This window comes from Dipodomys spectabilis, unplaced genomic scaffold, assembly GCF_019054845.1.
Source record: "Dipodomys spectabilis isolate Male_0828 unplaced genomic scaffold, ASM1905484v1 ptg000125l, whole genome shotgun sequence".
NCBI classification, from domain to species: Eukaryota; Metazoa; Chordata; class Mammalia; order Rodentia; family Heteromyidae; genus Dipodomys; species Dipodomys spectabilis.
This window is the reverse complement of record NW_024870802.1, coordinates 13,363,687-13,390,020: the sequence shown is the minus strand read 5'-3', so window position 1 is coordinate 13,390,020 and position 26,334 is coordinate 13,363,687. Positions and strand designations below refer to the sequence as shown.

Here is a 26,334-nt window from a genome sequence, read left to right as displayed (position 1 = left end):
GGACCATGGCTTTCCCATTCTCTTGTGTAACTGTCCCACTGCCCAACCTTCATCATGTTCCCAGGGAATCTCTAGGCTTGGACCTGGCCCTCACTGGGGCACTAGGTCTTCTCTCTTGTCCAGAAAGGAATCTCCCTAGTATCATCTGAGGCCAAGGAGTGCCAGGGAGAGGGCAAGCAGCCTGTGGGAATGAAGCCTAGAAGAAAAGTGTGTGAGAAAGAACACAGAGGTGGTATTTTGGAGAACAGATTGCACTGAGCCAGAGGAACTGTTAGGTAGAGGTGACACTAAATATTCTTTGGCCAACTATGTGCCAGAGGTGACAGAATTTTCTCAGGGCAAGAACAGAGGTAGGGCAGGTGTTGGTAACATCCTTAGGCCCCGGCTTAATTCCTGCCTGCCTCCACCTTCTTTTATCTCCCCTCTACCACACTCATCGCTGGTGAGAGATGATTTGACAGCCAGCTGTTCTCACCTTGCCCTTGTTGGCAGTGGATAAAAGGTGTGTGGGCTATGTAGGACATTGGTCACTCCTCAGCTTAGAGGGATAACTACATAAAGATTTGGCCTATAGTGCCGTGTGAAGGGCTCTGAGTACAGCACCTAGTTGTGGCACACCAGTAGGCTCTGGAGAAGCCATCTTCTGTCCTGGCAGTACCACGCTCCAGTCTGCAGCCTCAGTCCTGGGAAAGTCTTCCCGGTATCTGAAACCAAAATGCCTGTGCCCTTGCTGCAAGAGAAGGTAAGCTTCCAGAAGTGGCTCTGTAGCCATGTTTGCAGCTCAGTTTGGGCTTGTAGCGAAGTAGTTGTTGGGTAAGAGAATTGAGAACATCTTGGAAGACTCAATCATCTCTTTAGTGTTATATTGCTTTCCAGGATTTGGGGACAGAAACTCTAATTTCAGAATGTATGAGTGCATATCTGGTTATTATTGACATAAATTGGGAGTAGAGGATGCTTCATTTTAACAAATCCATGTATGCAGACAATCCTTCTTTTCATTCTTTTCATTTTTTTTTTTTTGCCAGCTGGTCTTGAACCCAGGGCCTAGGTACTGTCCCCGTGCCTTTGTGCTTGATGCCACTTGAGCCACAGCTCTACTTCCAACTTTTTGCTGATTAATTAGAGACGAGTCTCACAGATTTTCCTATACAGGCTGACTTCTAAGTGGAATCCTCAGAGCTCAGGCTCCTGAGCAATAAGGATCACAAGTGTGAGCCAGCAGCACTTGGCTCAATTTTCAAATACCATAACTACATAACTATAGGTCGAATTGACTTTGATTGTTCCCTGAATTGGGGTTCTTCCATTCCTTAAAACAGAAATTAAAGCTTCATTTGAGCAACTGCATAATCCTGAGTTTCATAAGGTAGGAATAAGAAACAATTTTTAAGAATAACCTGATTGAATGGAACCACAATAAACATAAGTATACAGGTAGTACTTTGTACAGTGATTTCATTTCTTTTGGATATATACCCAGAATGGAGATAAGCTGGATCCTATGGTAGTTACTTTTTTCAGATTATGTGGATGAATGTCTCCATACCATTTCCCATAGACACTGTACTAACATACTTTCCTATCAACATCATGAAAGAGCTCATTGTTCTTTGTATCCTCCTCAGTATTTTTTTTGGTTGATATGTTGATAATTTTATTATTTTTGGATCATAGCTAATATTACTGGGATGAAAAGGAACCTCGATGTAGTTTTGATTTGCTTCACCCTAATAGGTAAATATATTGAGAACTTTTTCATATATTTATTGGTCATTTGTACTTTTGAAAAAGTGTCCATTTAGATCATGTGACCAATTTTATTGGATTATTTATTCTTTTGCTGTTAAGGTTTTTGGGCTTCTTATATATACTATTAATTCTCTGAGAGATGAATAAATGGAAAATATTTCTTATTCTGTGGGATGTTTAATTACTTTGTAAACTCTTTCCTCTGCTGTATAGAATATTTTATTTTATTTATTCATTTATTATCTATTTTTATTGTCAAGGTGATGTACAGAGGGGTTACAGTTACATAAATCAGGTTGTGAGTACATTTTTTTTCTTTTTTGTCTGGTTATCAGAATTCTTTTTTATTGCCAAGGTGATGGACAGAGGAGTTACAATTACAAAAGTAAGGTAATAAGTACATTTCTCATCAAATTTGTTTACCTTCCCTGGTGGATAGAAGCAAATTTGTTACCCCTTCCCTCATGGATAGAAGCTTTTTAACTTGAAGCAAACTCATTTTTCAATTCTTGCTTTTGTTTCTGAGTTTAGAATATAATTCAGGAATCTTTGCCTAGACCAATATCTTGAAGTATGTCCTTATGTTTGCTTCTAATGAACCAGCACCGGGCTATTTCTCACTTTCTATAAAAATCAACACAGGACAGCCACAGATGGCCCACACCTGTAATCCTATCTCAAGAGGCTGAGATTGGAGGATCACAGTTCAAAGCCAACCTGGCCAGGAAAAGTCTGATCTCCAATTAACCACAAAAAAACCAGAAGTGGTACTATGGCTCAAAGTGGTAGAGTGCTAGCTTTGAGTGAAAAAGCTTAGGCACAGATCCCAGGACCTGAGTTCAAGCTGCATGAATGACAGAGAGAACAAATTAAACCAAAAAAAAAAAAAAAATAGAGAGATTGGAATGTATCTTCAGTCTTACACATGGGGATATTCAGGTTTTTCAAAATGGTTTCTTGAAGAATTTTTCTTTTCTCAAAGCTATGCTTTTGACTGTCAATATGTGAGCTTCTTTCCAGGTCTTCTATTCTATCAAGTTCATCTAATGTTTACATGGCTCTATAGCATATTTTAATTAGCTCTTTCTTGCTCTTGCTATGAGATGCTTATCTCCAACAAACTACCAAAAAGCAGGAAGTGGAGCTGTGGCTCTATGGATAGAACACTTACCTTGAACAACAACAACAAAAAAACCTAAGGGATAGCACCCAGGCCCTGAGTTCAAGGCCCAGCACTAACAACAACAACTAAAACAAAACAAAAAGAGGTAAATGTAGGTGTTCTCAACCTAAGTTGCACCCTTTCGGGTTTTGGACAGCAGATCTTCTTGTCAAGCTTAATAGAGGGGAGGAATAAGGTGGGCTGAGGAGAAGTAGGGAATTCTCAGAATGGGAGTACATAATCTCCAAAATACAGCCTATTTCCATTTTCTGTTCCACAGAGTGTGTTTGTTATCATTATATAGAGTTTTCAGGTGTGTTATTGCCTCAGATACGGGATGGAAATGATAATAATGACAACAATAAATATTATTATAATACTACCAATAAGGACAGATAGTGACCATCCTTATTTATGTTGGTTAAAATTAGTTTGGGCAAGTTCTTGATTTTCTGTTTGAGTGGTCACATGATGTCCTGTTGAAAGGCAGCTCTTCTGTTTCAGAAGCTTTTTGTTACCACACAGTTGATTGATCAAGGTCCTTTTGCCTCACTATTATTGCATAAGTTTAGGGCAAAAGCCCAGGCTCCCAGGGTTCCAACAGAGTATACCATGACGCCTGCCCAAAACACCAATCAGAATACAGTACTAGAAAAGGGCAGAGAAAGGCAAGGGCAAAGAAAGGATTTTTAATCCATGTATCAACACTGGGAAGAACAGATAAAGAGCTTCAGTGGTACAAAATATACTGACAGGACTGGAGATTTTATAGGAGAGGAAGACAATGGCGATGTTTGTGTTGTACACAGCTAACAGAGAGGATAATCATAATTAGATTAATGGTGGGATGCATCATTATCTTAATTTTGATTCTACCAAGGGTTCTGTCACTGTCATCACTTGAGAAGAGCAATCTTGATGCCATCAGCTGGTTATCTCAGATTTGGTGTGCAGCCTCACCACCATAGGTAATTGCTCTCAGTTGGGGTGATTTCATTATGAGGTGGTCTGTCCTGTAAGGCTTGTTGATGCTTGGGGGTAGTTTTGGTTCCTTGCCATGTAGATAGTGATCCAGCAATATGTGGTTCGTTGATCCAAGATCACTATGGAAAAGAGTGATTCAAGAGGAAAATAAAAAAAAGAGGAAAATAAAGATGCATAATAGAGGTAAAGAAAGAAGAAAAGGATGTTTGTCTCTCAGTAAATGGTACCCTCTTTCACTACTTCATCCTATTTAGAAGAATCTTTCTTTTGCTTAGAATATTCATGCTATAGATGTTACCCACCTGGATGCAATGTGGCAGTTATCTTCATTATCAGATTGACTATTGCAGTGGCACACTGTTTGTATATAGGGTTTGATACTCGCTGTAGCTTCAGGCATCTTCTGGGGTCTTGGAACATATTTCCTGTGCATGAGGAAGTAGAGTAGTGTAATTGCCACTGATGCTACTTTCTGTCAGTCCTAGTCAGATACCTGAGGTCTTCCTAGAGGACCCAGTCCTGTTTCTGTCACAATTTCTGCTCTTGAGGAGGACTTGTTAGCCACTTGAACACCTAAAAGATCACATGATCTCATATACCACAAACTAACCCTTGACATGAAGCCTGGAGTTCATAGGTGTATACAAGGTGCTCTGGATCCAACCCAGGGCCTGCTAGGCAAATGCTCTACCTCTGAGCTATATTATAATGTATTTTCATGTCACACTAACTTTGGACTCAAAGCAAAAAGCAAAACTAATATTGTTAGGTTTTTAGAAAGAGGTAACTGAGTAAGAACAGCACCACGCATGTGGTATTCAGGTAAGGGGTAGATTTATTTAGTAGACCCGCTGGGACCAGGCAAGGTTGGCACTCCATGCGCCTGGCAAAAGAGAGAGGTCTGGCCCCGGGTTAGGCCTTATATAGGGTAGGGGGCGGGGAAAGGTGTGTCTAGGTAAAGGGAAGTGGGACCAGGTAAGAGGTGGGACCAGGTGGGAGAAAGGTGTGGCCACATCAGATTAAGATGTGACCTCAGCGGATGCAGATGTGACCTCTTCCAGGTAACACAGGTACTGGGCGAGGTCTGTTCACCGTCCAGGAATGGACCTTATAAATATGTCATGGGGTAAGTGCAAAAATGAACAGAGTTCAACAGAACTTACAATTCTTGAGGTTCACTGAAAAGAACAGGGCATCTCAGTGTGAACAACAGCCTTTTCTGTATCCCTCAGCATTTCCCAAATGAAATCACTTCACTATGTTTTTCTGAAGTTGTTTATCTAACAGTTTATAGGATTTACAACATATATTCTGTCATATCTTTTATTTTTTAAAGGAATTCAAGTGGGAAGTCATTTCTCATTGAAAACATGAATCTGAATTGTGAAGTAAGCTTATTTGGGTACAGCAGAGTTTAACCACTGGTAAATGGAAACCAGAGTAGCCAAAGGAGCGAACTAAGCTTTAGTAGACTTGCAACAAATACAAGTATATAGAAACACATTAAATATTCTATACTTCTGTTGGGACAATAACTATGACTTTTTGAGGTGTCAGGGGAGTCATAAGCGGGGAGCAGGTGAGCCTAATAACTGGGTTTGTTTTCAGGTCCTTGCTAGGCATGTGTCCTACCACTTCAGGAGCTCCACTATTCCAGCCATGTCTTCAGTCCAGGCTTGTGTTGGATACAAATTATGTGCCAGGTAGAAATAAGACAATATCTGAAAGTTAATTCACACTGTCATTATCAGAAAACTACAGTGAAACATCTAGTATTTAATTCAATAAAACATCCCATTTTTTCTGCATAAAAGTTTGACAATGCTACTATGACAACCATTCTTAATAGATTTTGTCCTTTACTATTCTGCAATGGTTGTCTTTGCACTTCATGTATATGTAACATTTTGATGAAAAGAAATGGCACAATCTTAGGTGCCATTTCAAGTACTTCCAAGTAATGTGCAGGTTTTTAAATAGGTGAATACTATGTTAAAATATTTTTTAACTGGGAAGCAAATAATTGATGCAGACTACCTAAACATCTGTTTCATATCCAACACATTTTAGGTAAATAAGAGAGGTAATGTGTTTATTAACATTCATTCCAAGTGAAGTAAGTTACTGCTTTTAGACACTGTAGAAATTAGAAAACAGTGAACCTTTTTAATGCCTGTCATGTTTTATGTAAATTGCACATTGTACTTTGGAGCAACTGGTGTGCCTGAGACAAGAAATCCTTGGGCTTCCAGAAGTTTGTCAGCCTGGGAAGCACAGACCTTGTCTCAAAAAGAGGGTTGAGGTCTTAATCACTGACTTTTTTTTTTTTTTGTCAGTCGTGGGGCTGAACTCTGGGCATGGGTGTTGTCCCTTAGCTCTTTAGCTCAAGGCTAGAGCTCTACCACTTAAGCCACAGCACCACTTCTGGCTTTTTTCTGCTTATGTGGTGCTGAGTGAGGCATTGAACCTAGAGTATGTGAGGCAAGTACTCTCCCACTAAGCCAACTTCCCAGCCCTTAATTTCTGGTTTTTGAGGAAGGTATTAGCCTCACAGAAGTAATGAAAAGACATGTTGGTGCTTAGGATTTGTTAGGGTTTCTTACTGGTAAGATTTATAGACAAAATCATATGCCTTTTGATACCATTTTAGGATTGACATATTTCCTTAACTTGCCAGTGCTTAATGTTTTGAGAATATTGAAGTAGCTGATCCTTAATCATCCTGCTTTACCAGGATGCGACTGTTTGTTGTGCCAGGTCACAGGACCCCCACCAAGAAGACCACTGAGGGTCAGGCTTTACAGCTGTTTTAAGGTTTTATTTAGACAGGCTGTAGCTCGGGTCTCGTCCTACACTCCAACATAGCGAAGCCTAGGAGGAGAGCCCCGAGCTAAAGATTTGCAGGGCTTATAAAGACACACAACCAACCAGGTGTTTGGATTACCACCACGTGTTGCTCTGCTAGATTGCTGGTAAACAAGCAACAAGCAGTCACGGCCTCAAAAATAATCTTCATTTCCACCCCTTGACTTATGGTCCTGAGACACAATCTTGTGGCTCTGGCCCAAAACTAAACTCCAACAGCTCTCTATCTTGAATGAGTTGTTTTCTAGTCCCTCTCTGACCTTAGCCATACTATTAAACAACAATACCAATAACAATCAGTTCATTTTTCTTTTCTTGAAGTGTACGCAGAGTGGTTGGGTAGGGTGCTTGGAGACTTCCCATGTTTCCCCATGGTCGTCCAGGGCAAAGGGGTCAGCCTGTCTTGTGTGGGAGCAGTGGATCCAAGCAGCAATGCCATCCACCTTAAGGGCAGTGGGTGTAGCCAGTAGCACCATTTAAGGTCCCTTCCACCGTGGTTCCAGAGATCTCAAGTTGTGCCTTCGAACAAACACCCAGTCCCCTTGTTTAAATGAATAGGGGGGTAGGAATAGAAGCAGAATCATATAATGCTCTAAGCTGGGGCCACACACTTTTGTGGACAAGCTGTAGATAGCCAAGTTTACATAGAAATTCAGTATCACTCAAATCAGCAAGCAATTTTGTCCCATGGTGACTGCTGTGCCCGCGTACCTTTTCCCATCTTGAATGAAACTGCTGCCATCTGTGAACCAGGTATGCTCAGCATGCGATAGTGGCAAGTCCAACAAGTCTGGCTTCTTTTCCTTGGCCCGGTCTCTCATTTCATGCTCAATTTCACATTCTCTGTCCTTCCTTTCCTGTCTTTGCTCCTCTGTCTCTTTCTTATTATAAACCTTTTCCACCACAGCTAGATCCCTAATAGACTTTTCACCAAGTCTGTCTAGAGCCTGCAACTTTCGCTTTATGTCTGGTGCAGCTTGATTTATATAGGCAAACATAATCACCTGAGCTGACTCCTGGGTCTCAAGATCATACGGGGTATATTGACTAAAAGCTTCCATGAGCCGCTCAAGATATACTGCCAGACTTTCACTTCCTCCCTGTCTAACATCATAAACCTTGGCCATATTAGTAGGTCGGCGAGCCACCGCTTTGAGATCTGCCAACAGAGCCTGGTGGTAGACGAGGAGTCGCTCCCTACCTTCAACCATATTGTAGTCCCATGTTGGTCGGATCTCAGGAAATAGGCAGCGATCAGGGCAGGATCCGTGAAGGGCGCTTCTATGGGGCCAGGGATGTTTCCGGGCTGCCTCTCAGATATGGTCTCTCTCTTTGGTGGTAAAAAGGACCTGTAAAAGCTGACTGCAATCATCCCAAGTAGGCTGATGAGTAAAGAGAATAGTTTCAAGCAAACAAATTAAATCCTGGGGTTTCTCAGAAAAGGGGGCATTTTGGGTGCGACAATTGTATAGATCACTGGTAGAAAATGTCCAATATTGGAGTTGCTGTTGACCATCTGCATCCACAGGACCTATGGTGCATTAGGGAAAAACAGCTGCACTAGAAGGGGGGCTGATCCCACAGTGTCGTCGAGTGACTGGCCCCTCAGAAACTTTAAGGGCAGGTGCCCAGGGTTCGGCTGCTGGTTCTGTAGCTCCCTCCTCCTCTTGATCATTCTCAGGCTCTGCAGAAAGAACCTGGGAAGGGGAGTATGGGGGAGGAAACATTTCTTCTTCCAAGTTACCTCCCTGAAAACCCGGGGGGGGGGGGTACAATTTCTTTTCCTCTTCCTTAGTTTCTTTTTGTAAGTCTAGGGGGCCTCTTGGTAAGGCGTTCTTAATTTTAATTTTAACACATCCAAGGGGCAGTTTTAGTAATGCTAATCAGATCATCACATCACTCATTTTTACCATCATGTTTCCAGTGTCTATCTGCAGGAAAAGAGATGGAATAAAGATGGGCCACATGGCCCCTCCTGTGGAATGGGCACACACCCAATCCAACTCTTTAGGGTTAGATGAACTGTGTTTGTGCCAGCTTGCCCTCTTTCAACATGCATAGACTCCTCCCAGGGCCTGTTCCACCATGCATGACCAGCTGAACTGCACTTCTGCCTCTTCACCCTTCACTCCTAAAGATAGGTCATCTGTTGGCTTCTAAGTTTCTCCTTTTTGTTAAGCCAGATATCTTGATTACAGTGTAAACAGCTTTATGCACTCTAAAATACCAGATTTTCTAATTTCAAGTTAAAGAATCCTTAAAAAGCCATTTAAAACAATGTAAAAATTCTTTAAAAAAATTTTTGGTAATGTCCAAACCTCATAACCTTTTGAATTTTAAACTTAAACTCACCCAATTGTTACAACATGCTGACAATTTTTATCTTGAACATGTTCACAAATAAATACAAAACACACACAGATCATAAAGTGTGCAAAAGTCAAAACAGTTGTACGTACATTTTCTAAAGTTTTCAAACAAAAATTTAAGACAATTTTTCTTTTAAACTAAGTACCTTTGTTGAGCTTCATTTTCCCAGGGCTTGCTTTTAGCAAGGCACTTCACCAATTGGTCTTTTGAATCCCTTCTGTTGGAGATAGTTTGGGGGGGAGAGGGGGTCACCTGAAACTAAACTGGCTTGATTTTTATCCAATTTTAGACAAGAGCACTTTACATTGTCTGGACTAGCTGAAAAAGTCAAAACTAGGCACACAGCCTTCTCTGTGACTGAGCCCAGCTGGAGGCTGGAACTTTTATTCCCTCAGAGATGTTCAAATAAATAACAAAAACACAAAAACCAAAAATCCACATTTAAAACTGGTACCAATTCTAAAACAGAACTAGACAAGACAACAACCAAAGGCTGAGTTTATCCCTACCAGAACTCTGTGCCGTTCTCAGTCAGCAAGCTAAATCCAGAGTCTGCTGAGTGAGCCTGCCACTCTCATCCAGAACTTCCCTACCTCAGGAAACATAAAACAGAGAACAATCAGGTCTCAGTGAATGGGGTGACATCTCACCAATATTTGTTGACCCAGAGGCTTTCCAAGGCAGAAGGGAAGTCCCAGTCATTTTGGGGCAAGGGAAATAAATCCCTAGGGGCCATCCTCTCAGACTGGCATATTCTCCCTCGTACTCAGATCCCCCTGGGTCAAGGCCTAAGGCTAAGATAGACCCCAAATGAAACAGAGCACTCCATACAAAGACACAACTTACAAAGTCACGCTGCAGCGTTGTATATTGCCAACCAGAAAGTGCCAGACTACAGATGGAGAGTTTCCCAAAAGATGGAAAACTCCCAATACAGTCAGAAAATTTCCCAAAAAAATGTGTGCACTAAACATCAATTACCCAGAGGGGTCTGGGGATATCTCCTCACAGACCTGGTTGGCAGGTGTCCACCAAGACTCCTTGCCAACTAGGATATAGACCCGGTGGGAAACCAGAATTACAGGCACAGAACCTGCAGGCAACTAAATATAGAGAATGGCAATGCTTTGACTTACGAGCTGGGTTTTTTGCGACTCTGTGGTGGGGCATCTGGAGGGCATCTGAGGGGGATCCTGGACGAGCCCCCAGAAATGTTGCATGGACTCGGGACCCCCGAAAGACCACCAGAGACCACGATCAAGGCAAAGAGCAAAAGAGTAATTTATTTGCAAGCTCGAGCTTGGTCCTCAGCGCACTCAGTAACTGGTGACACTAAGAGGCCCAGAGCACAAAATCAGCACAGTTTTTATAGTAGCGAACAAACAAGTTTAAGGTATTTCCACACAAGCAGTTACATGATTGGTTTGAGTCCACCCTAACCACACTGCCCTTTTTCTGAATTATTGGTGCACATTTGATGGCTTGATGGTTGCAAAACCGTTATGTTCCATTCCTGGAACACTTGGGCAATTGTTCTCTTTCTTAAGGGTGGGCAGGGTTGATGGCAACTGACAATTGTTTTTTTCTCTCTCTTGGGTTTACTCTGAGGGCAGCTTATCTGAAGATGGTGGGGTTAATCTCAAAATGGAGCTACTTTAGCTCTTCACAGGGATCCCTACATTCTTGATTCAGGGTGACTTGTGGGCAAGAAAGATAGTTAAGGGCTTCAGCATACTTGATGTGCTGCCATCTGTTGGTGAAAATGTGAATTACAATTTGAGCAGTTGATTCACCAACTTTTCTTTCACAAAGTTTAAAGAAAATGCAGTGAGTCAGTCACTTGAGTTCTACCCTTCACCTTGTGGTTTTACCACCATCTACCTGTACAATTTTGAGAGACTTCCTCTTTTAATCTTGTCTCCTAACAAGGTCTGTGCCTCTATTGTAATCTAACCACAGCTGCTGCACAGAACGTAGTGCTAATGAAGCTGGATAGATGAGGGAAAATGAGGTATGGTTATCTAACAGCAAATATAGAAAGTATTCCTTCATGTATTTCCCTTAAAATTAAGGGAACAAAAGTCATTTTGGGGGAAATGAAGCAGGATAACTTATGGAAACTGAGTCCTGGTGTAGACAACTCAGAAATATGGTATCTAGAAACTTAGATATGCTATCTTTGCTTCAAAGAGAGGCAACTGAATGCATTCGTTCCTAAGGGATGCATTTTTCACCCAAGAATTCACAACTGACTAACAGGATGCCCCAAAATGCAGATAGCAGGATGTTTCCTCCTTTCAAGGATAAGGATCTGTTTTTTGGCAGGATGCATTCTCATCTGGAAACTCAGAGAATAACACCAGGTGTAGTTAAAGCAAAGACAAAGCACCTGGCTTTGCATAACTTAAAGCCAGACCCCCATCTTTACCCTATAAGTACCCAACAGATCAAGAAGCTGTGTGTCTCTCTGGGTGTCTCCTTGTGTGTGTCTGTGTCTTTGTGTCCCTATGAGAACATCCACACTCTGCTAGAGTATGCCCCTGCCCTTCTGGTTTTCTGCTTTTTTGTGTTTCCCTGCTTGTTTACTTAATAAAGCTCTGCCAAGTTTTCTTACCATTGTGCCTTGTCCAGAAATTCTTATTCTGTGATTGAAGTCAAGAACCCTATGTGAAGAGTTCCTATATTTAAAGGGGAGCTTCACTTAACCTCACCTCTTTCCCGTGACACTCCCAGTCACCTACCAGGCATCTGCTCTCTCTTCACCACTATGCTCTCTCCTTGTAGATCTCTGATTCCTCAACAACCACCATCTTAGCACCTCTTTCTATGGACCTGAAGAATGGAAGAGAGAAACTGAAGGGGATGGCCCTCCACTTAGTAGAAGACATCCGCCCTGAAATGAAAGAGGACATCTATGACCCCACCTACCAGGATGAGGTGGGCCCCCCACCGAAGCATGAGTATGTGTGGAAAACCATCATCCCCATGGCTCTGCTGCACCTGGGAGCCCTCTATGGGATCACCCTGGTTCCTGGCTGTAAGGCCTACACCTGGCTCTGGGGTAAGCAGCTCCCATCCTTAGCAGTGCTCAGGTTTTTTTCCCTGCTCTTTAATGAGGTGTGGTCCCACAAAGGGCAATGTTTCCTCTCTGGTTTCCCAGTGATTTCTCTGGTTCCAGGGAGGCTGGCTGAGCTGGAATATAGCCTGATGCAATTGGGATCCACAGAGGACATCATCCCCTCTCAATCTGGGTTTCCAGCCATTTGTCTTTGTTTCCAGGTCTGGGAGTGGAGCCTAGTGTCATCTCTCCAGAAGACAGGAAGAGGAACAGTCCAATGTGAGGGGATTAGTAGGTAGCTGTCTTGGATGGTACTAATATAGGACTGGTCAGCAAGGAGGTGCCACCACCACCTGAGTCTTTTAGGTATTCTAGGTTGTGGGATCTGATTCCTAGTTTAGTCTTGGGAAATCCTTCCAGTTCCCTGGAGAATTTTAACTAAAATCTTCGAACCTCATGAAAATAGTTTTGCTGAGTACCAGGTAGAAGATAACAACACACATTTAGAAGATGTTTCTTTGTTTACATGATTTCATCATGGCCACTGAAGCAAACTTTAAATATAATGTGTGTATTGTTCAAGCGTTGTAAAGGGACACTTATGTTCTTTTCCTGGTGTGCTATAAGCTCTACTATGTACTATGAGCTGTAGCATAATGAATCCAGAGGAAGAATGGGTTTTCTTGTCCATCCCTTCTTCTCAGAAGATTTGTTATGGGGAAAAGAGTCCACCACTCAGAGACAGCCTCAGGTAAAAAGATGACTTTATTGGGGAAGTGGATAGGTGACCAGCCAGGGACACAGCACAAACTCGGGAACTGAAACTGTGACCCTGAATGGCCTACAAGCTAGGGTTTTTTTTTTTTTTTTTTTTTTAAATTTTATTTTATTTTATTTGAGAACATACTGTACAGAGGGGTTACAATTACATGGGCAGGATAATGCATACATTTCTTACCAAGCATTGCATCCTCCTCCTTTGTTTACCCTTCACCTCCCTTCCCAGCCTCCCCCCTCCCTCCCACCCAATCATACCCCCCCTCCCCCCCCCCAAGCTAGGGTTTTTAAAGGCTAAATCCATGCAGTCAAGCCTGGCTACTGAGATTGTAAAACACACATAAAGATTGCATATTTATGTCAGTGGCCAATGGAGTTACAGTCTGTCTTATAGTATCTGTTTGAACTAACCTATCATCCTGGTTGGAATTGGTGCATGAATTGGGGTCCCCACACAAAGCAGGCAGATAAGGGGCAGGGATAAGCCTGCTCCTTCCTGGAAGGGCAAAGGTGGTTGGGCTGTTTTACTATTGTTAACCAAACAGGGCTGCAGATCTTATCACAACAATCAGCAAGGCTTCCCACATTTCCTGGGGTCTCAACAAACACCATATTTCCTGACCTTTGTGAGAAACCAGTATTTTGAGTCTCAGGGGCTGGGTGGGGGTGTTGGGGGGGCGAGGAACTCCTGGTATATTAAAAATGAAGTTAGTCTTGTTCCCCTTAACACTAGGAGATCCTTCCCCTCTACAGATTCTTCACAAACAGTTCCCTCAGCTGCAAGCCCCTTGCAGCCAGGATACTCCCTGTAGGCCTCATTCCGTTCCTAGTTTGACCAGTCTGTGATTAGCCACCCTGGAAAATGTACAGGGATCATAATGCCACACTGGCATTAAGGCTATGATATCTATCATTTTAGTGTCTTGCTTTTGTGGATCTGCTGTGACATTGGACAGAAATTGGTACACAGAGCTAAAATGCTGACTTATTCCACTCTTGATCAGGGCTCTTTGACTGACTAGGTTGACAAAGAGTTTCTATGGTGAAATGTGGATTTCAAATTTCCTCTATGATTAAAAAAGAAAGAAGGATAGAGGTTTTAGCTTGGGCATTCTCTCAATCCCTCCTGTAGATTTTGGCGCTTTTCTTGTTTTTTTCCCAAAGGAAGCAGAAAAATTTCAGATTTTGAGATGTTTTGTCCCTTTATTTTTGGAGCTGCTCAGAAGAGACCTTGAGGAAGGGCTCAAAAATATTTCTGACATCATTGATGGTCTGAAAAGAAAACCTCTCTAGCCACTTCTCAGGGAAAATCTACAAGTTGTTGCTTAACCATCAGTGTGACAGAGATTGGGTACATGATGAATGAATAATAAAGCAGGCACCTAGTGCCTGGGTTCTGGTTTCAATTCTGCTGCTAATGAGCATTACCTGTTCTTTCAGAACCATGTCTGCAGCATGAAACAAATGTACATGATTTCTTGGTTCTGGGCTGAGAATTTCTACTTTTCCTGTATTCAGGTTCTTCCTTCTTGATGATTATAGAGGCCTGACTTCACCATACTTTTCCTACTTAGCTGTGTAGTATTGTATTTAGGAATATGGTCTAAATCACCATATGACCTGGCCACATATCACCTGGTGTCTCAATCCCAGACCTAAAGAATTGTGGCCAGAATTTTTGTTAGGATAATAATAATCGTGTGGCACTCTTGGGCATCATGGAGGACAGGATAAGATTAAGGAGCTAGGGGGAGAGGAGAGAAAGCTGTTCAGGCATCTCTTCTTGTTTTAGTAGAGAGGACAACTTATAAAGTGTATGATGCCTTCCATGTGGTTCTATAACCACAGATAATTTATTGTTTCAATTTGTTATCCCAGCATAAGTTATAAAATTTTAACCAAGACCTCATCTCATCCTCCTGGTGCCGCTGAACAAAGGGAATGATGTGTATACCAAGGAACTCCTTACCCACCAGAGATCACGTGTGGCACCTCCTGAGCCTGCAAGCCATCAGCATGGTAGAGAAGGCATCCCTAAAGTCTTTCAGAGTTCCATTCTTGGATTCCCCATTGTCAAAGACCAATAACCTAGTTTGAAACATGGCTTCCTTTTTACTAGTCCTGTGACCCTAAATAACATAGCTCTAAATAACATAGCTCTCACTTCATCTGTTTCCTCAACTGTGACATGCAGTATTCATAGTATTTACCCTGTTCAAGCTGTATAGTAAATATAAGCATGTTAACAATTTTGATAAAGCTTGAGCCATTATGCATTATGTGTGGAGGACCCCTCGTGGAGCCATATTGCCTGCTATAATACTGAAATGCTGTTGTACTGGCTGGCAAAAGGAAATGCAAGGCTTTGACTACTATATTCAGTATACCTTTGGAAATGATATTCTGCTCTGAACACTTCAGAAAGATCAGCTGAAGGCCAAATGAGATAGACCCATATGCCTATGGTTTGATAATTACACGATAGTGAGAGCCTTATTCCTTTTGCATGTTCTTATGCTTTCTTAACTCTTGGAACTCCTCATCTCCACTCTTGGAAGGAGAAGGTAAGTGATAAGCACAGATTTTCAAGCAGTGAAAGCTTAAAAATCAAAGACCAAGGCATTCCTAGGATTCAAGGTAAAGCAGATCTCTTAAATTCTAAAGAAGCTGCCTCTGGCATCACAGGAGTGCTTTGACATGCCTCCCCTGGCTATACTCCCATCAGGTGGTGACTCTTTACTGTTCTATCCTGGCAGCTTTTCTGTGCTATGTAGTCAGTGGCCTGGGCATCACAGCAGGGGCTCATCGCCTGTGGAGCCACCGGACCTACAAAGCACGGCTGCCTCTGAGGCTCTTCCTCATCATTGCCAACTCTATGGCATTCCAGGTGAGCAGCTGGCAGGGCTCAGCTCTGTGTCTCCATCCTATCAACGATCCAGGATAGAGTGAAGGGGACTGGCACCTGGAGAGGCGTCCCAGCAGGTCAGACATGGCCTTTTCCAGTCTCATCTGGTCACTTCAGCTGGAGTCACTGAGAAGAAAGTAGAGAGGAAAGGCTCACCAGGTATATGGTCATTTTCATCCAAGGTCTATGTTTTATGAAACTGCATGGCCATTGTGGTCCTTTAGAATAGAGGACCATAGTATAAGAGCCAGGCCCTGACCTAGGTTTCTGGGGCAATTGGTGGACACTAAATATAAAGTTGACTATTTTAGGACTCAAGATAATGGGATTAAAGGTGATGTAGCACACAGTCTAATTGCTGATAACTAGGGTGAACACAGCCAGACACTGGTGGCTTACACTTGTAATCCTAGTTAATCAATAGATGGACATCTAAGGATCAGTTTGAAGCCAGCTTGGGCAGGTAATCCTGTGAGACTCTTATCTCCAATTATCTACCAAAACCCCAGAAGTGGAACTGTGGCCCTTGTAGTAGAGCAAAACAGCCTTGAGCAAAACAAAAGCTAAAGGACAGCACCCCCAGGCCAAAAGTTTATGCTCCATGACCAGTGCATGTATGCACTCATGCAAGCACACACACACACACACACACACACACACACACACACACACACACACACACATGAGTGAATACTTGAGAAGCAATGACTATTTGCCCAGCACTATGGTAAAGTACAGATTAACAGATTAATGATACAGATTAACTCATTAAGTCACTACAGAAGTCTTAGGAGGTAGATGGCACTGTTATGCCTACTTTACAGATGAGGAAACTAAGTTACTGAGAGGTCATGCAGGCTAGCCTTATAGTGTTAACTAGAGATGCCAGCTGGCTAAATGAAGTACTGAGATTGGTTTAGGCAACATGATTTTAACAGAAAGATTAGGTAATTAGAGAAGGGGAACTCTCCTAGCTATAGTTGTTATGTGAAGCATAATTTAGAGAGGAGAAAGAAATGAACCCAAATCAGTCTCCACTGTCCTGGCAAGATTTGAAGGGCTTACGACATATGCCTAATCATCCCTGCCTGCTCAACTTCTTCTTGACGCTCTCAATGTCCTCATGAGGCAAAGGGAAGGAAGAGACAGATTGACAAATTCTGGAAGGATGGATAGGGTCTCTAACAAACAAAGAGGGCCTTTGTAAATGTGCTCATGGTCATGACTATATAGTTATTGTGTTGGGTATGTATCATGTGGGAAAGCATCAGGAAGAAGCGTCTCAAAGCTTTATCCAAAGAGCATTACCTTAGGGTCCATGCCATCTGGCTTGTACTCTGTGCTCAGGGACTTTACACCCAAGAGAGTACCCTTCTCTTCATCTTAGCACAATACATAATTGCAGTTCTTGGCTAACGAAATTCCTTGTGTGCTACCAGATAAACTTCAGGAATTATCAGTGCTATTCCAGTGTTTGGGAACTGGAAGCTGATTTTTCCACACTCATGTCAGGAGCAACTACTGAGAAGAAGGCAGGCCTATATGCCTTCTTTGGAGCCAAGGTCCTGGGAACTGTGATGCTGAGCTGAGAGCTCTGGACCCTTGCAGACATCTGGGCACTCCAATCCTTCCTAGCGGGCATCTCTCCTTAGGCCTAGTTTTCCCTTTTTTCCCTTCCAGAATGATGTGTATGAATGGGCCCGAGATCACCGTGTGCACCACAAGTTCACAAAGACTCATGCTGATCCTCACAATTCTCATCGTGGCTTTTTCTTCTCTCATGTGGGTTGGGTGCTTGTGCGTAAACACCCAGCTGTCCAAGAGAAGAGTGATTTGCTTGACCTGTCTGACCTCAAAGCTGAGAAACTGGTGATGTTCCAGAGGAGGTGAGGAAGGGAAGACAGAACTGGGGTATGCCTTGGAAATGTGGAATTTAGGGTATTCCTCTCTCTTAGGATATGTAATATAATACTTGAATAATTATCTAAGTTTCTGTGTTCAAAATTTCAAAATTGTCATTTTGACCATTTTTATGGTCTAAAAGCCCAGAGCCATGTTTTAGTCTTCTGTTCCTTTCTCTCTGAGCTATTTTAATGACACCAATTAAATACCACAAATTTCACTTAAATAGCATATTTAGAAACAGAAAGGGAATGTGGCTGATGTCTTTCTTTTGATTATTTTTACCCAGTAGAGTAGAAGGACAGGGCAAGAACTCAAATAAATATTTCACAAAACAGAATATTCTATGTACTGGGACAGGCACAAAGGAAAACAAATTGGTCAGTGAGGAAAATGAGGTCAAGGTACAGGAACAAAGTATGACTGAGCCAACTTATATAGAGTGACTGTTATGAATATGGATGAGTAGAGAGTCCAAACAGAAAGAGAAGCATGAGCTAACACATTAAGCAGGTACCTGAAACAGTATTTCTACTTGATAGTTATTGTACAACAGGAAAGGGACTGAAAGGTAGCTATAACTCTGGTAGAGTCTTGATGTAACTTTGGATTAGTTCTGTAATCAATAGAGAATCATAAAAGTTTTTCCAGCAGCATGTATCATAGTCAGATATGCTTTAAAGAGGCTACTCTCAGGACATGTTAAAGTACCATTCAGGCAGAGAAATGAGAAGTGGAAACACAAGACCGATGATAGGGAGGAATCAAACCAGGGAAGCAATGACAGGATGGGGAAAGAGTTTGATGTGGACTGTCAGTGACATCAAAACAGAAGATGCGACTGAGGCACACAGGCAACTGATTCTCTTGCGATGTCAATGGCTTTTGTCTACATGGGACTGAAGGAAACAGGGCCTCCTGAAGGAGAGACCTGCTGTGGTCACAGACACTGAGTGTACCTCCTGAGGGAAAAGCAGAGCAAAGAACGAAGGGGTGGTAGGAGAAAATGAAGGCGTGACATTTACCATGCTTTCTGCCAATGACACTGCTGAGCAAGAGAAAGGTGTCCAGAATTTGGCAGATGTGGCTGTGAGGGGACCCTGCCTGTTTGATCAATATAATGTGAGGTCTCATGGAAAGAAAGGATACAATCTGGGTACCAGTGGCTCAGGTCTGTAATCTTAGCTTCTCAGGAGGCTGAGATCAGAGGAAACTGGTTCAAAGGCATCCTGGGCAGGAATTTTGTTAAGACTCTTAACTCCACTGGCCCACCCAGAAGCTGTAAGTGGAGCTATGTCTTCTGTGGAAGAGTACTAGCTTTGGGCACAAAAGTTCAGGGACAGTGTCCCCACCCTGAGTTCAATCCCTAGGATCAGCACACACAAAAGGAAACAAAGCATTTAGAATCAGGATATTATATTCTTATCTTTGTCCTTTGCATTCCTAATGGAATGACCTTAGAATATTTATTGAACAAATCCATATAGCACACATCTATATAACGAGAGGACAACTATGTCTTCTCAAAAGGTGTTCCACCCATTACCTTTGGTTTGTTTACCTCTGTATTTACAGTTAGGAGGGAATGCTTGGCCCAGCCCTGAAAGACTGAGTAATCCAGGCTTGTGTGAAAATCCTCTGTTCCTACTCTCACACTGTGTGGTGTCTCATGTAGGTACTACAAGCCCTGTTTCCTGTTAATGTGCTTCATCTTGCCTACATTAGTCCCCTGGTATTGTTGGGGTGAAACTTTTCAACACAGCTTGTATGTTGCTGCTTTCCTGCGATACATTATTTTGCTCAATATGATCTGGCTGTTGAACAGCGTTGCTCACCTCTATGGATATCGCCCTTATGACAAGAACATTGACGCCTGTGAAAATGTCCTGCTCTCGCTGGCAACTCTGGGTAAGTGAGCAGTGTACAACATGACCACATTCAGTATTTGGTTAAGAGCTGGCAATATCAGCTAAGTTTGTTATTAGGACATTTTGTGCCCCAGAGTTTTCACCACAAAACTAGTGGTTCCTAAAAAATGAGGATATACTTACACGTCATGCAGCAAATTCTATTCAAAAAAGGGGGAAATAACACTCACTAGTTCCAGGTTTCCAAATCCATTTCCAAATGGCATGCCTATTGAATCATTCCAAGCTTTCCTTTCTTCAGTTCCCTCTGGTCTGGGCTACAGTCTGGTTTTGGGGAGGTGATACATAATTAGAAACATCGGGTCAAAAGAGAGGCCAATAAGATGAGTATTTTATATCAACTGATTCTGTAATATAAGCCAGGTTGATACACTTCAAGAGTGCTACTGTGAAAGTGTGTATAATCTCCTTGCTATGATTTCATATGTGTCTCTCAGCCCCTTCCACCATTGTGCATGTTCTAACTTTAACTCATGCTTGAAATAAACCACCTAGGCTTCACGCTTCTTACATTTCTTTTCTTTTCTTTTTTGATGGTCTTGGGGCTTAATTTTAGGGCCTAAGCACTGTCCCTGAGTTCTTCTGCTTAGAGCTAGAGTTCTACCACTTGAATCACAGTGTCATTTTCAACCTTATCTCAGTAGTTTATTGGAGGTGAGAATCTCATGGACTTTTCTGACAGGGCTGTCATTGAACCACAATCCTCAGCTCTCAGCTTCAGATTAGCTAGGATTACAGGCATGAGCCACCAGCACCCAGCTAGTTATTACATTTTTCTGAACAGAATAATTTGTACTGAGATGTGGCCAGCATGATAAATAATTAAAATGACAGCACCCCAATTTCAACTGCCTTATGACTGGCCTTTTAAAATGGCCACATTTTAGAGAACACTTGTTCTCTATTGCTACTCTCTTCTGTGAACCTGCTCTTTCCTGCATTTTATTCCACCCTGTCTCTCCTACTGTTGTACAGTGAATCATCCCAGAAGCCACATTTTAAAATATATAATATTGGAGTCTTTATTACGCACTTAACAGGCTACAGGCTGCCTGTTTTACAAAGGTTTGCACATAACACAGCTAGGAAACATGCTAGAGAGGAAAGAAATAACAAAAACAATACCAACAAGCCAATTCAGCTTCAATGGAGAGCTGAACTGGGATGCTATGATGACTGGAGATGAGACAGGAGACAGGAGACGATCTCAGAGACACAGGTGGCCTGGCCTCCTGGTGGCTAAGCTGGTCCAGGGGGCAGATCCACAGGAAATTCCCAGTCCCCAGGCACTGGACTGACAGATTCAATAACCTATCAGTCAAGTGCCCACCCCTGCCTCCAGGGGTCCGGGCATGCCCATTACCTGAGAGGCAGGTGATGGGCAGGGGGTTTTCTTCCCCCAGCATGAAGACAAGATGCCAGATCCTATAATCAACCATGTGGCCAATATGGCGCTGGGCAGACCTGGCCTACTTATTTCACTACAGCTCTGTTTCCTGACATTCTAATTCTTTTTCTTCTTAAATTGCTGATCTCTCACCTTTTCTTCACTCTGATCACACTGACCTTCTTTTAAGCCTACATTGACCTGCCTCTTCCTGTCCAGGTTGCCACCCATGATCCTCCTCCTTTTCAATTTGATACCTATAGGACTAATGAATGACCACTCAGAGCTTGGATGTGAATACCAGTGTGAAAGTTAGCAGTCCTCTGTCAGTACACTTAGCCTTGGCCTTATTTCCCAACTTCCAGCCTGCTTCTTAGTTCATACTATGGACTACCTATGTACAGAGTAATGATATCTTCAGAGTCCTAGCTGGAGGCTTATTTGGCAGGACTTCATCACTAGCTTGTTATTTACATCATTCTCACTCTATATGGGGCACTTTTGTGGTTGTTATGTATGTACATATAAATATATGTATTTACTTACTGTATTTTAAACATCTCCTTATGTATTGTAGACTATCCTAGACTCACAATTCTCTCCAGTGCTGAGATTACAATTGTTGTACAGTAAATGGAGTTGGTAGGATACAGAGAAGCCACCTTTGGAGAGATGGAATTGAGAGTCTTTATTAGAAAGCCAGAGTCTACATGATAGACTGTTGTCTCAAAGACCAGTATGGCTACGCCTCCCCCCACTTTCCCTGCACAAAACTTGCACCAAGCTTGTAAAGACAAAAACCTTGGGGGCAGACAAGGCCCCAACAAATCACAAGGAGCAGCTTTCCTGGGGCTAACCAACATGATCTCTGCATATCCTCTAAAGCAGAGAGCTCTCTTTGCTCTACCTACTGAGCTAGGCATCTGCAATTCAAAGGATGGCTTGCTTCACCTGGAAGCCTCTGAAGCTGGGTGGACTACCCCATCACCTGGTTAGGCAATAAGATGGTTGTGTGAACAAGGTAACTTACTTAGACTTGATCTTTTTGTTACTTCACAGTCATAAACCACAATGCTTAGAGTATATGGAGATATATTTATTCTCAAAAGATATTTATTAATTTACTTATTTATTTGTTTATCTTTCTTTTTTTGTAGGTCATGGGGCTAGAATTCAGGGCCTGGGAACTATCCCTGAGCTCTTTTTGCTCAAGGCTAGTGCTCTACCACCTTGAGCCACAGCACCACCTCCTTTTTTCTGGTGGTTAATTGGAGATACCTCTTATTTTTTTGCCCAGGAAGGCTTTGAACTTTAATCCTCAGATCTAAGCCTCTTGAGTATCTAAGATTATAGGTATGGGCCACCAGCACCCAGCAAAAGACCTGTGATTAGTTGTTCTTTACCCTAACTGAAAGAATCCATCCCAGCTTTCCTAGGGGACCACTCAGAGGCAGCACATACAGGTGGAGAAGGATTATAAAGATGTTTATTAGTGTGGTCAACTTGCCCACGAGATGGAGAGCAATATGGGGTCTGCCCCATCGAGGTAGTAGCTCATAACTCTGGGGATAGTGGCAGGAGGTACTCTGCATGTGCAGGTAGGTCTGAGTGGAGAGAAAAAGTGGCCAGTATCCTGGAATTCTAGGGCAGGGAGGAGCTCAGGTCTGGTGGAGCTGGGGGCTACAAGCTGCCCTGGGAAACATAGTGGGTGTGACTTAGGACCTGAGGTGGGGAGAATGCCAACACTAACCTGAGAGAGTTCAATGCTGTTATTGTTCAGATTGATTCTGAAAGAAGCACCCTACTGTTAGAAGGTAAATTATCAGAGAAGCCACATTTTGAATGATCGAATCTTGGTATCTTTCTTACAAGTTAGTCTGTGAAAGGATCACTGAAAGGATCCATCACATCCATGGCAGGGGACCATGCGGAGGCAGACAGGCACAGGAGAAAGATTATTACAAGGTTTAATAGAGGAGCCATATTTCTCTCGGAGAGAGAGCACATGGCACCTCTGCTATGGGTAGCAGCAGGGTCTCGGGTTAGGAAGTGAGATAGATGGAAGTTCAGGTGAGCCTGGGTGGAGGCAGCTGGAGGGAGGGGCCAGCTGTAAGGTGGGAACTCCAGGGCAGGGAGGAGCTCAGGTCTGGGTGGAGCTGAGGCCCAAAGGTGGGCATAATGCTTACAGTCTGCAGGCAGCCAGTTGTAACAAAAACCTGCAGCCCATGAATACACTTAACACTGCTAGGAAATGGGCCAACAAACCAATTCAGCTCTGATAGAAAGCTGAACTGGAACGCCATGATGACCAGAGAAAAGAGAGGAGACAAGCGACAGTACAGGAATATGAAGACACATAACATGGCATAATGACACCTATGAAGGTCGGGGTCTAAATAGGGTCAGGCAAGGGGCAGAGTCACAGGAAATTTCCCATCTCAGGCACAGGACCCACAGGTTCAGTAACCTATCAGCCAAGTGCCCATCCTTGACTCCAGGGATCCAGGCATGCCTATTACCTGAGGGGGGGATGTCACCTTCCTCCATCATAAAGACAAGATGCCAGACCTTAAATAGACATACTCAGAAGAACTCAGAACTTTTCCATCTAAGGAATAACCTTCCATATGGGGTATGCTCAGAGGCTACTCAGAGACTGGAGATTAAAGCCATTTAGTAAGTTAATTAATGCAGAATCAGAGCATTCTCTGTATGCAAAGCTTTCCTAAAGCTATGACATCTGAAACAGAGCCCTCCTAGACCTTGAGCTAGACATCTGCATTCAATGAATGGCCTCTCTCACCTCTGGGCTTTTCAGCACTGGATGGAGAATTCCCTCCCCAAGCAAGAGGCACCAGGATGGCTGCATGAAGTTACTTAGACTCAGCCTCCTTATTTCACTGCCAAGAGGTAGCAAATTCAGGATTTTCCAAATATGTACTCACTACAGAAATTGTCCTCAGTCTAGTATGTTTATTGTCCTTTCAAAATAAAATTGAACCTGGGTTTTTAGACCCTAGGCCCAAAGTCCAGCAGTTCCGATATGCCAAATAAAGACACAAGATGAATGGCAGAAAAAGAGATGTATTACATGACAGCCCTGGGAAGACAGCACGTCAGTATATCTTCAGACGTTTTGAGGGATATAGACATTGGCTTCAGGTTAAATTGGAAACGTTAAGGGGAAGGAAATGAGAAGTTACAACAGTCTCATTCCTAGAAGAGCCTCAAGCCTACTTGACCAACATCTCAGTCTTTGTTCTTGGAGGAGTTCCAGAAAAGTTGTTTTCACTTTACTGCTGGAACAGAACAGGAACAAAGCAGTCTCTTTTCTTTCAGAAGATAAGAAGAAGGCACTGCCTGTTTGAGGGGTAGTTTTCCTTCCATTTAGGATAATTATCAGTGATTCTTTTTTTCCTCCTGGAGCCCATAGTAATTACAAAGGGACAGCAGCAGACCATAGTTCAGAGCAATGGCACAGACACAAACTTGGAGGACTTTTCACAGAGCCAAGTAAAACTATAGTTCTTTCTTTCTTTGTGGGGAGGGGGTGGGTCAGTTATTGGGCTTGAACTCATGGCCTGGGCACTTTCTCTGAGCTCTTTTGCTGAAGGCCACTGCTCTACCACTTTGAAACACAGTTCTACTTTTGGATTTTAGATTGTTCATGGAGATTAGAGCCTAATAAACACAGGCTTTGAACCGTGATCTTTGAGTCTCTTCCTCTTGAGTAGCTAGGATTACTGGCATGAGCCACCAGCACGGAGCAAAACCATCATTTAAGATGTTTCTTACAAAATGTTCATCCCAAGAGTTTTCAGAACCTCTGAGGATAAAGGAAATCTCTAAGTGTTTTCATGGGGTTCTGATATATCAACACCTCTTATCCCTGAAAGGACCCATCACATCCATCCCAGGGGACCACGCAGAGGCTGGCAGGCACAGGAGAAAGATTATTACAAGGTTTGTTAGAGGAGCCATATTTCCCCCAAGAGGGAGCACATGGCACTTGTCCTTATCCAGGTAGCCGGGGAGTCTGGGGGTAGGACATGAGGTAGGTATGACTTCAGGTGGAATGAGCTCAGGTGGATCTGGGCCCAGAGAGAGAGAGTGGCCAGCTGTATGGCGGGGAATAGGAGGAACTCAGGTCTGGGTGGAGCTGAGGACCAATGGTGGGGATAATACTAACAATTCCAGTCTCAAAGTTCAGAAAAATAGAAGCAAGAACAGCACACTGTGAACCAGCAATGGGTGAGGAATTTCTAATCCTTGTCTGGACCTCCTTTTCTCTGACTTCTGCCGGCTGTTCCCATGCCCTTATTCCCCATGCCCTTACAGAGAGCATGATCTCAGTGGGGTTGGTGTGTTGCTTACTCACCACTGTAAGAAGCACAGTCTCTATTCTCCCTAGGTCCCTCCCTTTCCCATCAAAATACATGCACATGTGCACACAGCCTGTGAGGTCTCAGGCCAGTACTACCAAATCTCTGACATTGTACAGGGTATATTTCCTGTATTTTCTCAGAAGAACTTGCTTCTTTCTTGATCCTTTGAGAGAAAAGTTTTTCCCCAAAACTACTCCCAGTCCTGGGAATTTTTGTAGACTATCTCAGTTCACTGCTAAGGATGCCTCAGAGAGCATCTGTTCACTTTAGAGTAGAAGACACTGGGTTTGCCATTCACTCAATAACAGCAAAATTCTCCAAGGTACAGAGGACCTACTAGGTAAGAAATGCTCAAAGATGACCAATCAGCATCTGCTGAGTTCCCTAACTGCTCTCCTTGCTTCTCTTCCAGGTGAAGGCTTCCATAACTACCACCATACCTTCCCCTATGATTACTCTGCCAGTGAGTACCGCTGGAGCCTCAACTTCACCACATTCTTCATTGACTGCATGGCTGCCATTGGGCTGGCTTATGACCTGAAGAAAGTACCCAAGGCCTCCATCTTGGCCAGGATTAAGAGAACTGGAGATGGAAGCTATAAAAGTGGCTGAGGTGGTTGGTCCAGGCTTCTTTTCCAATAGCCATCTGATAAGATGCTCTGATTATTTTTTTCAAATTCTTTATTGTGATTAAGTGATTACATAATTTCCCAAATTTCACAGTATTGTGGGATAGAGATGCTTAGTTAAAGTTACAAACACATTCTAACTTTCATGGGGCAAATTGTCTATCATGATCTATAACATTTATGAGTTCTATGAGCTTTGCAATACAGTTATTTTTCCATATTGGTGATAT

The 26,334-nt window shown here is 42.9% G+C and overlaps 1 protein-coding gene across 1 annotated transcript; it reads left to right on the top strand.

The window, feature by feature from the left end:
• Nucleotides 1–715: 715 nt before the first annotated feature.
• Nucleotides 716–26,087, top strand: LOC122115849 (acyl-CoA desaturase 1-like). The gene is made up of 7 exons (XM_042689420.1): nucleotides 716–742; nucleotides 10,186–10,410; nucleotides 11,918–12,194; nucleotides 15,725–15,855; nucleotides 17,554–17,759; nucleotides 19,451–19,683; nucleotides 25,888–26,087. Exons 1-7 carry the CDS (start codon nucleotides 716–718, stop codon nucleotides 26,085–26,087), a joined length of 1,299 nt encoding a protein of 432 aa, XP_042545354.1.
• The last annotated feature ends 247 nt before the right edge of the window (nucleotides 26,088–26,334 follow it).